Source organism: Enhydra lutris, unplaced genomic scaffold (genome assembly GCF_002288905.1).
Source record: "Enhydra lutris kenyoni isolate GAN:26980312 unplaced genomic scaffold, ASM228890v2 scaffoldscaffold4, whole genome shotgun sequence".
In the NCBI taxonomy this organism is placed as follows: domain Eukaryota; kingdom Metazoa; phylum Chordata; class Mammalia; order Carnivora; family Mustelidae; genus Enhydra; species Enhydra lutris.
The window spans coordinates 28,690,302-28,706,737 of NW_019154088.1; the positions used below are offsets into that span (position 1 = coordinate 28,690,302).

General features: G+C 36.0%; 1 protein-coding gene across 2 annotated transcripts in view; it reads right to left on the bottom strand.

Moving 5' to 3' along the window:
• LOC111161440 (protein kinase D1) overlaps positions 1 to 16,436 on the bottom strand; it is a 347,754-nt gene that overhangs the window by 42,813 nt on the left and 288,505 nt on the right. For both annotated transcript variants that reach the window (XM_022525099.1, XM_022525090.1), the window contains 5 exons: positions 7,708 to 7,785; positions 6,163 to 6,442; positions 5,047 to 5,099; positions 2,911 to 2,983; positions 116 to 222 (listed from right to left, as the gene is read on the bottom strand). In XM_022525099.1, the coding sequence (XP_022380807.1) occupies positions 116 to 222; positions 2,911 to 2,983; positions 5,047 to 5,099; positions 6,163 to 6,442; positions 7,708 to 7,785 (591 nt within the window). The remainder of the gene's footprint in view (positions 1 to 115; positions 223 to 2,910; positions 2,984 to 5,046; positions 5,100 to 6,162; positions 6,443 to 7,707; positions 7,786 to 16,436) is intronic.

Consider the following 16,436-nt stretch of genomic DNA (forward strand, 5'->3'; position numbering starts at 1 on the left):
GTTATTTTAAAGTGTATCCAAAAAATCTACACCACAGATATCTGGAGAACTTTTCTTTATTCTGTGCAAGTTGAGGGAATGTTTTAGAGACTCCAAATGAAAAACAAAGAAGTACCTGTAAAATTGCAACCTCATTACGAAGCTGGCTTTCTTGTTTGGTTGGAAATCTTAATTTGTCAATGATTTTAATAGCTACATCTCTTCCTGTTTTACGATGCTTTCCTTTAAAATAGAAAGGGAAAGATATTAGCATAATGTTATTAAATATCACCTATATTAAAGACCACCAGAATTTACAAGGACAATTTTGGGAAATACAAAAATGTTTCATTGAATACATTAGGATTTCTAATGAGCATTGACTTATATCCATCAAGATTTCATTTCTTAGCTCCATTATTCTAAATCAAATATGTACTATAAAATTAGCCACAGTTTAGAACACAAAAGTGGGACATTAAAAGCTATACATATCAACAGCCTGATATTTTCTTACAAAACCATATGTTTTAGAAACAGGATATCAAGCTACTTAATACACACAATCTTATACCTCCAGCAAAATGCTCTCCTTAAGAAATTATAATTTTAAAGTCCTGATAAACTAATGCATGTCATAAAGGAAAGAAGAAAAAGTCTTGGCTCTCACTTACTAGCTTGGTGACCCTGAGTTTTAGGTTCCTCATCTTCAGTGGTAGGGTTGTTGTGAGCATTAGGTGAGTTAAGATACTTGAGTGCACTCAGTGCCCAGATAATAATAGAAACTCAAAAAACCTTCATCATCATCACTGTCACCACAAAGACAGGTCTTTTAGATAAATTACATCCCACTGAAGCCTCACAACAAACCTTCAGGGAATCTATAAGGCACCCTCAAGCTCTTGACTCCTATCCTACTACACTGTATTAGTACAAAATATAGCAGTGTTGGGGCGCCTGGGTGGTTCAGTTGGTTAAGAGACTGCCTTTGGCTCAGGTCATGATCCTGGAATCCTGGGATTGAGTCCCGCATTGGGATTGAGTCCCACATCAGTCTCCTTGCTCTCTCTCTGTTTCTCTCTCTCAAATAAATAAATAAATAAAATCTTTAGAATATAGTAGTGTTAAATAAGTATGAAAATGACCTAATTACTCAAGTTTTTTTCATATACAAACTAACCTGAAATTCCATTATATCAACATTTATTGTAAATCTAATTTCCCCCTATTCTCCACTCTCTCTCTCTTCCTTCTGACTCCTTCCAGACTCTTGCTGACTTTCCTCTGACTCCTCTTTCCTTTACTACCAGATTGTCCTGTTTTCCCATTCTCTACTTCCTCAACATCACTTACTCTTTGACATACTGCATGCCATCTCTATTCCTACTCAGTCATTTTATTCTTTACTCTCTTCAAGGGTCAGAGCTTCTTTTGCCTCCACTCCTCTGTCGTGATATAGAGTACTTGACCTCTCTTTTGATGGCAGTTCTCAACTACTTCATCGCCTACCTGTCTGATCTTCACTTTTCAGTTTCCTTGTGGAGGCCTTTTGCTGGGCCTGCTCCTTCAGTATTGGGTATTACAAATTATCTGGCACCTGCTGGTCCCTCTGACCTCATTTCTCAGCCCTACACGATGTGCAGTTATATATATTTACTACATTCTTTTTTTTTTTTTTTTAAGATTTTATTTGTCAGAGAGAGCATGAGAGCACAAGCAGGGGGAGCAGCCGCAGGCAGAGGGAGCAGCAGGCTCCCTGCTGAGCAGCAAGCCTGACGTGGGGCTTGATCCCGGGACCCTGGGATCATGACCTGAGCCGAAGGTAGACACTTAACCGACTGAGCCACCCAGGTGTCCCTATTTACTATGTTCTATATATCGCATGACTTTTTTTTTTTTTTTTGCAAACAGTGATTACACTGTACAGCATTGTTACACTGATATGCATTAACAAAAACCATAGTGTCTGCCGACTCATTGGTGGGTTTTCCATCAAAAAATATCATTTCAGCATTTTATAAGAATCAAAATTATTTATTTTTTAATTTCTTTAATGTGAACTCCATACCCAGTGTAGTTCTCAGAGTCACCATCCCAAGATCAAGAGTTGCATGCTCAACTGACTGGGCCAGTCAAGTACAGCGCAAATCACTTTTTAGAACAGAATATAACTTAATCAGTTTTTAACTAAAAAAGCACATATTATACTAACAGAAATAATATTGAGTGAGACACTGTGATTATTTCAGAAACCTCCCACCTCACAAAAAAGATAATTTTTTTAACTGGTTATACCCAGGAACTGAAAATTGTGGGGTCAGTTTATAGTAGAGATAAAGCATAAATATTAAATGTTTCTTAAAGACTTGAAAAATGTAACTGAACTGGTTAGAATCTGTAATAGCAGAGGGTTAATAATAATTTCACCAGATAGCTTGACAATAAGGAAAAGGGTAAAAATTTATTATTTCATTTCAAAAATTTAAAAAATGACAAGCTTAATGAAATACATTCTCATGGATATTAGAATTAAAAGATTATTCCTCTAGTTATGTGAATGGATTTCTGTAGAGTTCTGATTATATATGCTAAAAGAAAATGGAACTAATTTCTTTATGAATTATGACTTCCTTGCTTCTCAATATTTTGTCTAAATAAGCTAATATTTAATCAGTATTATGTATAGACTTTGTCAGTAGTTAAGCAAAAGAAGTTTTTTAGGAGTAGAAAAACTTCTCTTACAAGACAGAAATACCGAGTTTTTCATATAGTGACTATCTCAAGAGAAATTTCTGAAAAGGTAAAACATGGAAAGATATACATACAAAAATATATATACACAGGTCTTGTCTTTTTTTTCTTGGAGATATTACTGTTAAATACAAGTAGCTAAAATTCCAAGTTAATAAAAATACTAGTGAACTAACCTACCTCCATAAACAATCCCAAATTGTCCAGAACCCAGTACTTCATCAGGAAAAATCTGATATACTGTGCTGATGTCCTATAGGTGCAAGTCCAATGAAAAATAAAGATGAAGTGGCACAAAACAATAGCCCTGATAAATTGCATAATTCTATTATATATATTACTACTATTAATAGATATTTTAAGGTAAACCATAAGATTGTAAATGCTAGATGAAATGTACAGCTTCACTACAGAAATCAAAGCACATTCTTCAATTAATTAAATAGTGTGATGTTTTTGCAAACTATTTGGTTCTTAAGCAGCAGAGGTTTTGCAATGTTCAGTCAAATATGTTTTAGTGGAGAGAAATAAGACTTGAAACTATACTAGGCTACTTACTCTAAGTATTCAAAAAAGGATTTGCTAGTGGGGATGGTTATTTAGAAATTTCAGGTGAAATAATCATAGGTCCCCGTCACATGTCTGTGTGAGTCCTGATTCCAATCACTTCACTCTTTATGGCTAGGATGGTAGGATGCTTCTTTATCAACCATTCATCCCCAGGTGAATTAAATGCAAGGGGCTGAATCACTGTGAGTTGGAGAAACCACAAAGGAATGGCAATCCATTGTGACACTCTTGTCTGTGAGGTAGCTATTTTTATTATTTTTTACTACTTTTGGAGGCCAAAGGATCCAAATATCTAGTCTTTTCTCTTTGAAATAATAATTGCTAAAGAAAGCATTAGGTTTCAATGTCTCACAGCCTCTGATTTGATGATTACACTCATGAAAACACAAATAATACTTTTCACTTCATATATTCCTATTCTAGCATACTGAATTTTCTGCCCGTCCTTAGTCTTTGTCCTTTCAGAAAGTGAGTCCTTTAACATCAAATCCTACCCTCTTCATCTTCTACCCACTCTTATCTTTCCCTTTGTTCCCCTTCCTATAAAACAACTCCCAACTGTCTCTATTTTGTTACCCCTTCAGAGTAACCAGGGGGTGAATTCAAGGTCGTCTGGAGACAAGAAAACAAATTAATACTGTCCAGTATTTTGAGTACCAGCTGTTCCATATGAAAAATCATATGGCTCAATGGCCCACTCCAAATTTTGAGTGGATTAACAGTGGCTCAACAGGATGGAATGACCTGACAGGTATCTAGAATTTACCAAGAGGCTTACAGATTAAACTTCATTTCCCAAAGTCTTCTCTGGCTGAGCAAGAGCAACAGGAATGCAAGTGTTTACAAATATATTTCAAGATTAACAGCATAAGACCACAACTAACCTTCACTACGAGGTTTTCCTAATTCTCTTCATTTTGGCTTTGGTTTTCAGTTTACTTTATGCCATTAGCAAAGGATGCAAAGCTATAACTAGTGATGAATAGAGTTTCATGGATTTTAGTCTTTAAAAAGTAAACTCACATCAGGGAAAGTAAGTGTATAAATGTTTTGCTTTTGGTCATAGGTATAGCAGGGAAAATAGAGCAAAAGGTCTGCGTCAAAGGACAGGATAGGAAAGGCTCTATTATATTTTGGCTCCCTGCCATGACAAAATATAATACATTATCTTATGTCTATAATTTTCAAAAACTGAGTTGAAAGGATGGAGTTATGGGGCACAGCCGACTAGGGTGTTGGAATATGGACCCATAAAATCTGATGATTTATGCAGTTTTCGGAGGTCTTGATACGCACGAGTGACTCTAAAAGCATTTGCAACTCCCTGTCATAAGATAGTAGTCCTAGGTAGCAATCGAAGAACAAGAATAAGGGTATATTTAAGCTACTTGTGCAGCTCAAAGAATTTATTTTGTTTGGTATTGTGTTATATCAACCATTAAAATTCTAATATTGAGGTGGGCAAATGTGGGAAAAATCAGTCACTGCATTATAATTGTTTATCTGAGATGAATAATAGGTATTTAGCTCTCCACACTACATGATATAGAAAATCACTTAAAAAATCTACATAATGTAATGTTTCTAAAATCTTATGGAAGAAAAATTTCCTAATAGACCCTACTTTACTTTCTAGAAAATACTGAAAATTAAAATGTTAGATAAATAAACATGTACTTTGGGATACTCTTATTTTCCAATAAAGAATCACATTACCAAGTTTTATATAAGTAGGTACATACTCACCACATTTTCTTGAATCTGGCAATTTGATACCGAAATACTCACAGAAATATCTCCTGGAAATATATGTTAAAAAATACACAAAAGAAGTAAGAGAAGTAACAGCAAAGCGACCAGATAGATGTTTACTAATCAAGTTGCAGGGCTATTTTTAAATCACAGCAATTAAATGTTTCTAGGAAAATATTCATTGGAACCTTTCTTTCCTTTTATAATTACAGATTTACTCTGTGCTTGTCTTTGAAAAATAATATTTTGTCAGTTTAGAGTCTGGAGTCCTGAAGCTTTGGGTTAAATGCTGACTACTGCTTCACAACTCTGGTAAAGCTGAGACAACTTAATCTCTCTAGGTCCTGATTTCCTCACCTGTAACACAGCAAAATCATTAACGTCCACCTGCCAGGGTTGTTTTAGGTATTAAAATAAAGACCTCACATAAAATGTATAGCACCCAAATAAACATATATAACTTATTAATACATATATTGGTTTATACATCAATTAAAAAGTTGTAATCAATCACCAAATAACTTACTGAGATATGAAAAACAGGTTTTTCCCCTCATAGGCTTCATTATTAAGAGCCATTATGAAATATAAAAATTAAACATTTTTACATAGATATTCCTTTAAAATACCTTTTTAAAATTCATCCTCAACACTTGATTACGGTTGCATTTTGGTAAAATCTGTTTCATTCTACTAATTTACTAACAGAGATTTCTTCCTAGGATACAATTATCAAGTATTTTCAAGTACTCTGCAGAGTACCATGTTAGGGGGTTTTGAGGGAACATGTTAACTCAGATTTGCAAAGAACAAGACATTCCAGATCAAACAAAAGCCGACTAGATTACTTGTTCTCTTATGACCAATAGCTCTAGGTTTCTGCTATCACCTAAGATATAGGGTTTACATGAATTTGTTCAATGTTCAAACATGAATTTGTTAAATTGTTCATATAAAATAAAGAAAACAAAAACCTAGGATAATTTAATGAAATACCTTAGTAGGTGGGCAGCTTCTACATAAGAAACCCTATGTTCTCCAATAAACTAAGTCAGCCCCAAAGAGGCTCTCTTCAACTGTCCTACAGACATGAAACTAGAGCAGACTCACTGTGCGAGTTGGTTCCCGAACCTACAGTCGAGCCCTTGGGAATGACGGGCATGAGGGCATGCTGGATCGCCATCTCCCACATCCTGGCCACATCTGCACCAACGCCACTGGTAAGGACACTGCTATTTGGTGGTGGGCTGGAAGGATTGACCACATTTTCTCCCACATAATACACTACATTGGCTGTAGTGATCTCAAAACAATGAGGATTGGCCCCATTAGGAATTAAAGCTGAAGGTTTTGCTGGTTCCAGCGATAAAATTTCTGATAAAGGAATTTCCTGTGGAAGAAAGAGTGTACTAACTGCAGTTTATCAAAAGTCTATAAACGTTCAAATAAAATTCATGCTAGGCACATGTGACAAATGACATTACAAATAGCCATCATTCTTATAAAGCAGTTTTATTAAACACAGAATACTGTTAAGCAAATTTCAAAAATACCTTTACTAGGGGAAACTTTATCATCTCCTCTTGCCAGAAAAATTCAAGGGCCTTTTTTACTATTCATGTGGCAAGAAAAAGTACAAATAGGAATGATGATTTTGAACCTACATCAAGATCTAAGAATACAAATGATTAATTTTTATAACTTTGAGATAGAATCACAACACTTTTGAAATGCATTTGGATATGCATGGCTGCTGCTAAGCTTTAACTATCCTTTTAGGCCCTGAAAATGAATCATATAATTTGATTCAATAGATGCTAATATAATAATATAGCCAAATGAATGGTTTTAGTGAGGTAGACCACAGAGATTGGTTTTAAAAGCAGTTGCTTTTAAGACAATTTTGTTAATAAAAAAAATTAATCACCACATTGTCTACCCAGAGGTATGGAGTGACTAAGAAATAATAACTTTTAAAGTAAAGTTTTTCATTTAAAATTTAATGAGGTTTCCTTTTTCTGTTAGAGTTGTGTAGACACTGTGAGTCACGTCAGCTATGGCTGAGGCTGCATTAATTGTGAAGGAGTGAGTATATACTGTTTTCACTATGAACTTCTTCTGGAACCGTGTTTTACTGGGTGATACATTATGTGACATCTGTATTATTTCACATAGAGAGACAAAATGGAAACTCCTGCCAAATTTTTCTCTAAAGGAAAGTATTCCTTATGCATATTGGCAATGCATGGAGATATCATACCATGTTTCTTAACCCCCTGCGGAATGTGCTGCAAGACTACAGATGAACAAAAAAGCTGGATGTAGTAGATTTCAAGAATTTTCTTGTAGCTAATCTGCTGGACCTTGAATTTTCTAGTTAAGATACACATATCTAACAAACTCTATTAAACTTCCTCTTCTCCACCACCATTCCGTGGAGCCAGAAGCACTCCTCAGGGAAATTTGAAATTCACAGACGACTAACTTGGGGTCACAACTGGATTCTCCCCAAGTATATAAACTACAGAAAAAAAAATCTGCAACAAGCACAAAACAGTCACATCTGTTAGACGTATTTTGTATTCCTAACATCCTACATTCCCAAAAAGACAAGAGGAAGCAGGAGACTTCAGTCAAGGCAAAAGCCATCCTTACCTTGTAGTACCTACTTCCGGTGTCATTCTGAAAGAGGGTAATACATTTGCTATCCAATCTCCAATAGTGCCGTTTCCGCTGAAACAGAAGTGAGATTTAGGATCTTTTAAAATTTTTTTAAATACCCAGGATTAAAAAAAATACCCAAGAATGATAAAACCAAAACATTTTCCCAATGGAGACATAAGATCTGATGGTGGGAAGCTCACGGGCTCTAGACCAGGAAGACTCACACTGAATTTTAGACTCTAGAAGATGACTATTTAGCAACTGTGTGATAAGTTTCTGCTTCCACTTCTACATCAGAGAGTTAGGAGTAATAAAGGAGGTAATATATTTGCACTCAGTGTAGTACCTGGCACTTAGTGCATGCATAGTAAATATTTCTGGTTTCTTTCTTTCTTTCTTTCTTTCTTTCTTTCTTTTTTAAAAGATTTTATTTATTTATTTGACAGAAATCATGAGGAGGCAGAGAGAGGGAGAAGCAGGCTCCCTACTGAGCAGAGAGCCTGATGCGGGGCTCGATCCCAGGGCCCTGAGATCATGACCTGAGCTGAAGGCAGAGGCTTAAACCTCTGAGCCATCCAGGCTCCCCCCAATATTTCTGGTTTCTTAAAGACGTATTTATTTGAGAGAGAGCAAGCATGCAGAGTGTAGGGGCAGAGAGAAACTGATGGAGAATGAAGAGCCCAAAGAGCTTGATCTCCTGACCCTGAGATCACCTAAGCCAAAACTCAGAATAGCATGCTTAACCTACTACTCCACTCAGGTACATTTCTAATTTAAAATATTTCTATTTTAAAATTTATTTGACTGCATGCAGAACTAAAGGTGAACTTCTAGTTCTTAATATAATAAAAAAAGGTTAGATATAAGAGATGTAGAATTTATGTATACTCATTATTTCAGAACATAGGGAATACCATGTTTATCTAGTCAAGTATTCTGGCCTCCATTAGAAATGGAAGAATTCTGAATTTTACAGAAGAACTAAAAAATATTTTGTTGGATGTCAAGTCTGACTCCATGACATCAACATAACAAAGTCAGGGGAAGGCATCAAGCTCTACGTTCTCTTAAGTCCACTACAGATCTAAACTTTCATGATTTGATGATGAGGTTTTTTCAGTCTAGGCATATGCTCCATAATTTTAGGGTGTGTGTGTATGTATGTGTGTGTGTGTGTGTCTGTCTGTGTCTATGTGTGTGTGTGTGTTTGTTTATGTGTACTCATCTTTTTAGAATAGGAAGCCCTAGCAGTATTCTTGGTCTCAACCACAACTAATCTTAGACCAGTCAAATATATTAGATATGCTTTAAATACTGTATGTATGCCATGTCTAGGAAGAACTAGAAGATGATATTCAACTGGATCCTATAGTAAGTCATGTAAATCTCTCTCCAGCAGAGAACACTGTTATTATAGATAGAGTAATTAGGTTATGGGTGTCTATGTTTCTAAAGAAATGTTGGGGATCCTATAGATAGGAGGTGAGGAGGAAAACAATACCAGTAACTGAGAAAGATGCTTATCACCAAATGTCAGTAAGTTCAACAAAAACGATGATTTTTTTTTTCTCTCTTACACACATGCACAATCTCATTCATCACCTATTAGAAAAATCTGGAGTAGTGAACACCCCAGGCTACATTTAAAAAATTAAAATATATGTCTTTTATCGAATAAAATACAGGACTACTGTATTCCCGAACAGGTCAGTTTTTAGGTGAACACTTAGGGATTTAAAATTATATTAACAGTTATCATTGTTTTTTCTCTCCCTAAAATGTAGTAGTTTTTTTTTTTTTTTTTTAATTCTGAATCACAAAGGAGCATTCTGAAAGCACATGCTGTCATTTCCAGGACTGCTATAAAATGACAGGCAGACATTCAAGTTGTTTGGAGATCATCTCAAGTAACAGAGGTGAATGACTTTGTTTCTCTGAGATTGCTGTCTACAATTTCTTCTAACTCAGTTGCTTGCTCAACTACATCGACACCTAGAGACTGTTAATGTGTTCTACCTGATCCTCCGCCATGCCCAAACAGAGCTTTGCTCCCGGTAACTCAAGTCTCCCGCGGTCTTGACAAGGCATTAGCAATTCTTCTAATGAAAGCTAGGGAGCCACAAGTCAGCTGTGGGCTGTAGATCTTACCAGGGTGTCCTTGCTGGTGTAGTGGACCATCCACCCTTCTTTCAATACTGTGCTGCTTTTCCTCTTCGTGTGTTTGACAGACTGCACGACTCTCATGAGCGGGATATTGTTGCTTGTTGATGGACTTGAAAAGTCAAAATATTTTGGGAGAGAAATGTTTTTAGATACAGATCCTTTGCTGCATAAAACCTTTTTTCAGCTATTTCAGAGTGAAAGTCAAAAAACATTCAGATCCCATTTTTGGTGAAATGCATTGTCAGAACACCATGGTTCAGAATCTGGATTACTCTAAGTGACAGGCACTTCACATGTACTCCTTAAAAATCCCAAGGGAGGATAATAATCACCTTAGTTTTTAGGTTGAACCACATGGTGTTCAGTTTGCAGGGAAACACCAGATAAATTACCGTCTTAGTGTACTGAGACCACAGTATTCGGAATACACATAAAAAGTTTATTTGCTTATTATCACAGACTACAGGCAAAATATTAATCATGTGCATAATATCACAGAACATGAATTTGAGTCTGGATAGTTTCATAAAAAGTAGAATCTGCTATTTAAACTCTCTTAAATAACTATTGTTCATAGAATTATGCTGATCCTTTATCTCTTTGCCTTTCCCTTCTGTCTCTTCCTATTTTCTTCCCTAACCACTGTGCATATATGCAAGCGCCTTCTCCAATATTCCCCCACTTGGAAACTACAGAAATGTACACCTTCAAGAGACAGTTCTGTCATAAGACTAATATTTTCCAGTATATTTCTTATGCTATTAAATGGAAAAACTCCAACTACTTTATTGCTCTATCCATGAACAATTTCAGTTTGCCAATAAATATGGCATTTGTAAAATGGACACCAAAGTCTGAATACATTTTATAACATAAATCAGAGGCTGGGAAACTTTTTCTGCAAAGGACCAGGTGTAAACATTTTTAAGTTCTGCAGAAGACTTAACTCTGCCACTGAGGTGCACAAGCAGCCACAGACAATATGAATGGTCATGCCTATGTTTCAATAAACTTTATTACAAAGCAGGCAGCAGCCTCATTGGCCATAGTGTACTGATCCCTCATATCAAAAATGGGGTTCATCTAGTAATCAAGAAGGATAGATGATTAAATCCCAAGTATAAAATTTCACATACTTCTGAAATAAAATACAGAACAGTAAGATGTAGACATATGTGATATTTGTATAAGGGGCCAACTATAAGATAGATAGTGTCCACTGAGGTTGGCCCCTGATCTTTGCAGGTCCACACAATGAGCTATGACTGATCATTAATTTAGCAGTAAACCTGTGGCTGGCAGATATGAGTAACTTTCACATGCAAAAGAAAAGAAATCACAGAAAGAGGCAGCTAGGAAAGGATGCAAACCTATACCTCTCTAGGGCCATCCAGACCTCCTAACTCCACTGGCTTTCCTCTACAGTTCACAGCGCATTCATAAACAAATCAAGCACACACTTTAAATTTCTTCTCCAACAGATAAAAATAGCAAAGACTCTTAAAGAGGAAATTCCCCTGCTGGAGTGAGACCAGGAGTGCAGCTCCCACCTGATGGTTCTGTTGGAGTCCTCTGGGTCTGGGTCTGGGTCCTGCATTTCCCCACTGTCATTCTGGCACTCTGCCATCACCACCTCAGCATCTTGAACCATTGCCTCTTCCATGTCATCCATGAGCCCACTGTTCCTTTCACTGTCATTGTCATCACTCCCTTCTTCCATGACCACATCAGACTCTGCCCCAGGGCTAAGCAAATCTAAAAAATTGTTTTGCATCCATGAAGATAAGCCTGGAATCCTAGAGTCAGGGCTTAAGAGGGTTAGGCAATCCTACAACATATCAATTGGAAGCCCTAAAAAATACTTATTTCAAGAATTTATCTTTCCTTTTTAAAAAAATTTTAGTTCATAAATATCTGAAGTTATCAGAGGATGAACAGATAATTTTACAACCAGATGTTTCTTTTTCATGCCCCTAAGCCTAAAAACATGAAAAGACATGGATAGCCATGGCAGGAAGCCAAGTGCAGGATAGAAGCAAAGTTCTAGGAAGCAAAGTGATATCAGGAATGAGTGAGGAGGAAACTGGTCTATTTCAGTAGCATAGCCTTGGTGGGAAAAAAGGGATACATGGGAAGATGAGAGAAACTTTCACATGCAAGAAAAGTCGGGGTCATTGATTCTTGCTATTCCAGTAACTTTTTAAGTCATGGATTCCAATATATCAAATTGGTCACATAAGCAGCAATTTTTAAATACTTAAGATATTTGATATGTTAAGTAATATTGAATCTGTCATCAAGCATTTGGTGGTAATGCAATCAATTATAATTGCTGTTGGCCCTTGAACAACATGGATTTGAACCATGTGGGTCCACTTATACAAATATTTTTTTTCGATCAATACAGTACTGTAAGTGTATATTTTCTTACTTACGATTTAAATAACTCTTTTCTCTAGCTTACTTTATTGTCAGAATATATTATAGAATACATGTAAATACAAAATGTGTGTTAATCTTCTATGTCACTAATAGGCTTCTGGTCAATAGTCGGCTGTTAACAGTCAAGTTTTTGGGGCCCCAAAAGCTAACAGTCAGATTTTCAGCTGCCTGGAGGGGAGGCGCTGGGTAGCTAACCCCAAGCCCCAAGTTGTTCAAGTGTTGACTGTACTTACTAATGCAGAGTCCTTATTTTAAAACTGGAAAATGGATCAGGGACCTCAGCCTGCTAAGTCTGAGAAATTCACATTTTTACCAGATTTTTCTAACTGTGTGGGAAAATGCAATTTCAAAGTAATCAACAATATAAAAAACTGCACTATTTCCCCTTAGTTCCAGTTATCAAGAACATACTGACATTTCCTGGGCCTGAACAAAGTCAATTCCACATGCCACAGAAAGTAGGAAAACTGCCAAGCTTTCCATTTTGGCAGCTAATCCATGAATCTCCAAGGCAGGAACTGGTAAAGAAATGCTTTCCTTGAGAGATTTCCCCTCTTCTTCTAGGTACATATTTCTTCTAGAGAAGAAAGTTCTAGAGTAAAGATAACCCTTTATTCTTCATAGTTTTAGCAATAAAAATATTTGTTTCTCTGGCCTTCTGTCCACCATTTTTTTTTCCCTCAGAGGAATCACAAAACTGGTATTAAACTGAAGGTATAAAGCAGTCTACCATCTCTAGAAAAAGTTAGCCTGGGGTACTAAATCAAATATTTTGCTAAAGACTCTATTAGGAATACTACTTGGGAAGAAAACATCAGTTGTTCCTTTAGGACATTGTATTTTTCTTAGGAGTCCTTCAGTGTTAATTTTTACAGTTTAGAGTTTTCCCAAAAGAATATTCCCAACTATAAAAAACAATATATATTTTTAATTGAATTAAAGTTCTTTTTATTATTATTGAAGATTCAAATTAATAAGCATACATATAATGGAATTAACTGGGTAGAAGAAGGAAGTGGGTGATTATTTCTTGATGGGTCAGTCTCTTATTCTTCCCTCCCTTGACAGGAAAGATAAATTAATCTTTATCCCAGTGCTTGGAATGAGAAGGATGGAGAAAAGAGACCGAGAGCTATAACTTGCAGGCATTCCAACATTTTCTACACTTCTGAACAAACTAGGAAAGGAGTATTAAGAAGAAAGCTGAGAAAGAAATTCTGGACATCTAAGTCTTCACTACTGGCTGTGCACTGCATAAAAATCAAGCAAAGCTCTTTGGTTTCTATCAAAACTCAATGACGAGCTCTTTTCTAATGTAAAATAGGAAAAAACTGAGCCCATAATTTACTTTGGGCCGGGTCACATGTATATGAACAGGAAAAAAAAAAAAAATCACACCAAGTCATTATGGACACACTCTTGAACAGGGGAGAAGCACAGATGTGACGGTTGATCTTTCGCTTACCTCCATTAATGGTCACTTCACCAAGGCAGTTGTTGGGCACTTTGGAGGCACAACGTTTGTGACAGTTGAATCTGCAATCTGATCGTAATGATGTAGAAGGAAACAAAAACCAAGCACTTGTCAGAAGGAGAAGTTGTGGACTAAGTAAAAGAACAGTGACTTCAAATGGATGAGGACTACTTTCTAGATCAACGTGTGGCTGGCGACAAATGTCCAGGGGGGACAAAATCCTCCTCACCTTTGCACTGGAGGCCCTGCCGAAAGAGGCCCCTGAGCAGCTTCTTGCAGTACTGGCACACGGTGGGCCGGGTGTATGAGTGAATGACGAACGTGTGTGGCACTTTCACCTTAGACATCAAAATCTTGTCGAGCTGAATTGGTCGTCCAATGTATGACTGAGAATTCGACCTCTTCTCCCGACCAATAAAGGACTCAGATGGTGACTTTTGCTATGTTTGTAATACAATAAAGGATAATAAGATGTAAGAGGTGACTTGATTTATACATACATATAAACATACAGATATATATATATATATATATATGTTTATTTTTTTAATTGTTTTGTTTTACTGCTTAGTGGTGGGGTCCATAAGGAAATAAGAGAAATAAACTAAAGCCGTGTTTCTGTTATTTAATATAATTTAATACCCCTTCTATTTCTCATCTGACTTACCTTATTTTTATAGTCTAAAAAGAAGAGAATTAGAGCTCAGAATATTTGAACCTGATTTCCAGGACTTTCAAATTTGGGGCTTTTAAAAAGTAACAATTAGATGTAATATAGAAGTATAAAGTTGAAAACAAACACACAATGGTCCTTTACCCCACTGCACATGTTATTTCATTGATGTTTTCTGAGGTATGACATGCAGATGGTTAAAAAAAGGCAAGGAAGGGGTGCCTGGGTGGCTCAGTGGGTTAAGCCTCTGCCTTCAGCTCAGTGGGTTAAGCCTCTGCCTTCGGCTCAGGTTATGATCTCAGGGTCCTGGGATCGAGCCCCGCATCGGGCTCTCAGCTTGGCAGGGAGCCTGCTTCCTCCTCTCTCTCTCTCTGCCTGCCTCTCCGCCTACTTGTGATCTCTCTCTGTCAAATAAATAAATAAAATCTTTAAAAAAAAAATACAGCAAAGGCAATTATGAATTAAATGATCAAGCCAAATTAAAAAAAAAAAGGCAAGGAATTCTGCATACGACATCATTAGAAAAGTGCTTACAGTTCCTCTGAAGTTCCTCAAAGAAAAAATAAATGTGGTTTGGTATTATTCCTCAACAAAAGAAAGTTAAGGGTTGAAATTATACTATCATTTTATAATTAAAAACGAAGCAACTAGTGGACTATACAAGACACACAAATATGGGTGTTTGGTTATAATTACACATCTGTGCACTCTTGTGTTTCATTTTAAAATTATTTAATCAGCCCAGTACATAGGTTTTTTTTTTTTTCTTTTTTTTACTTAAATGAATTAAAATTAACTGTGTTTCTATGTTTTTGGGCAATTTCATGTAGCTCTTGATATCATGGAAATGTACTTAAGAATTATCAGAATAAAAGAGAAACTGAGTTAACTTTTTAATAGTTATAAGACTTACAGATCTCATTTATTAAACTCCTACCCTCAGCTATCATTGTGCGAGGCACCTTACAAGATAGGCTTTATTATCTAAAGTCAAAGTATCTAAGCCCATAAAATTTAAATATATTCTTTTGAGTTAAATGCCAGAACATGAACTTCCATTTGTTTGCCTCCAGAGCCCTTATATTATTACCTTACTCAGCTTCTGATTTGGAATGGTTACTAACAAGATGAGAAAAAAATCATATGTATGTAAAATTTTCACCCACTTCAATGCCTATCAGCACCAAAAGGTAGCACCATTTGTTACCAAATGGGGGTATTTTGATTTGCAGATTTACTAGCTGCAATAAAAAGAAATTTGAGATGAAGTTCTACATAGGGTTAATTTATAATTACAATCCTATAAAAGAAAACTACAAAGGATAATTACTCTGGAAAGGTTCAACTCTTACAGAGAAGTTTAAGGAGCTTATAATGATAGGCCAAAGGTTTGCCAGACCAGAATCATGAACACGAATATACCGAATAAATATCTTCAATGGAAGTGAAAAATAATTAAATCCACAGGGTTAGGTCTCAGTTTTATGCGTCCTTCTTTAGTAACTGTAGTTAACGGGCCAGTTTTAAGTATAGACTAAAATGAAAATTGATATTTTTCCATAGTTGGAAAGTTTCAACACTCGAATAAAAGTTGATCTGATATCACATTTTAAAATGTTCTCAGATTTGGAAAATCCTATGAAAAGTTGACCAAATCACTCTTCAACTATTTTCCTTAATTTAAGACACCTAATTCTAGGCTATGGTAACAGAACCCATTTCACAAAGGACTATTTACTGTGGAGCAAAGTCACTCAGAAAAGCAAGAGGCAATCTGATAAATTGAAATGTCTTCTTCTTAGCCAACACGGTAACATTCATATAAACACTGCCTTAAACTACAAGTCATTTCCTTTATCACCTTCAAGGCAGGATTGCATCCGGAATTTTAAAATGTTATGTGAGTTTATAGAAGAGAAGTTAGCTGTCACTGTAGCCCAGAGACTATATTATACACACATTCAGGCA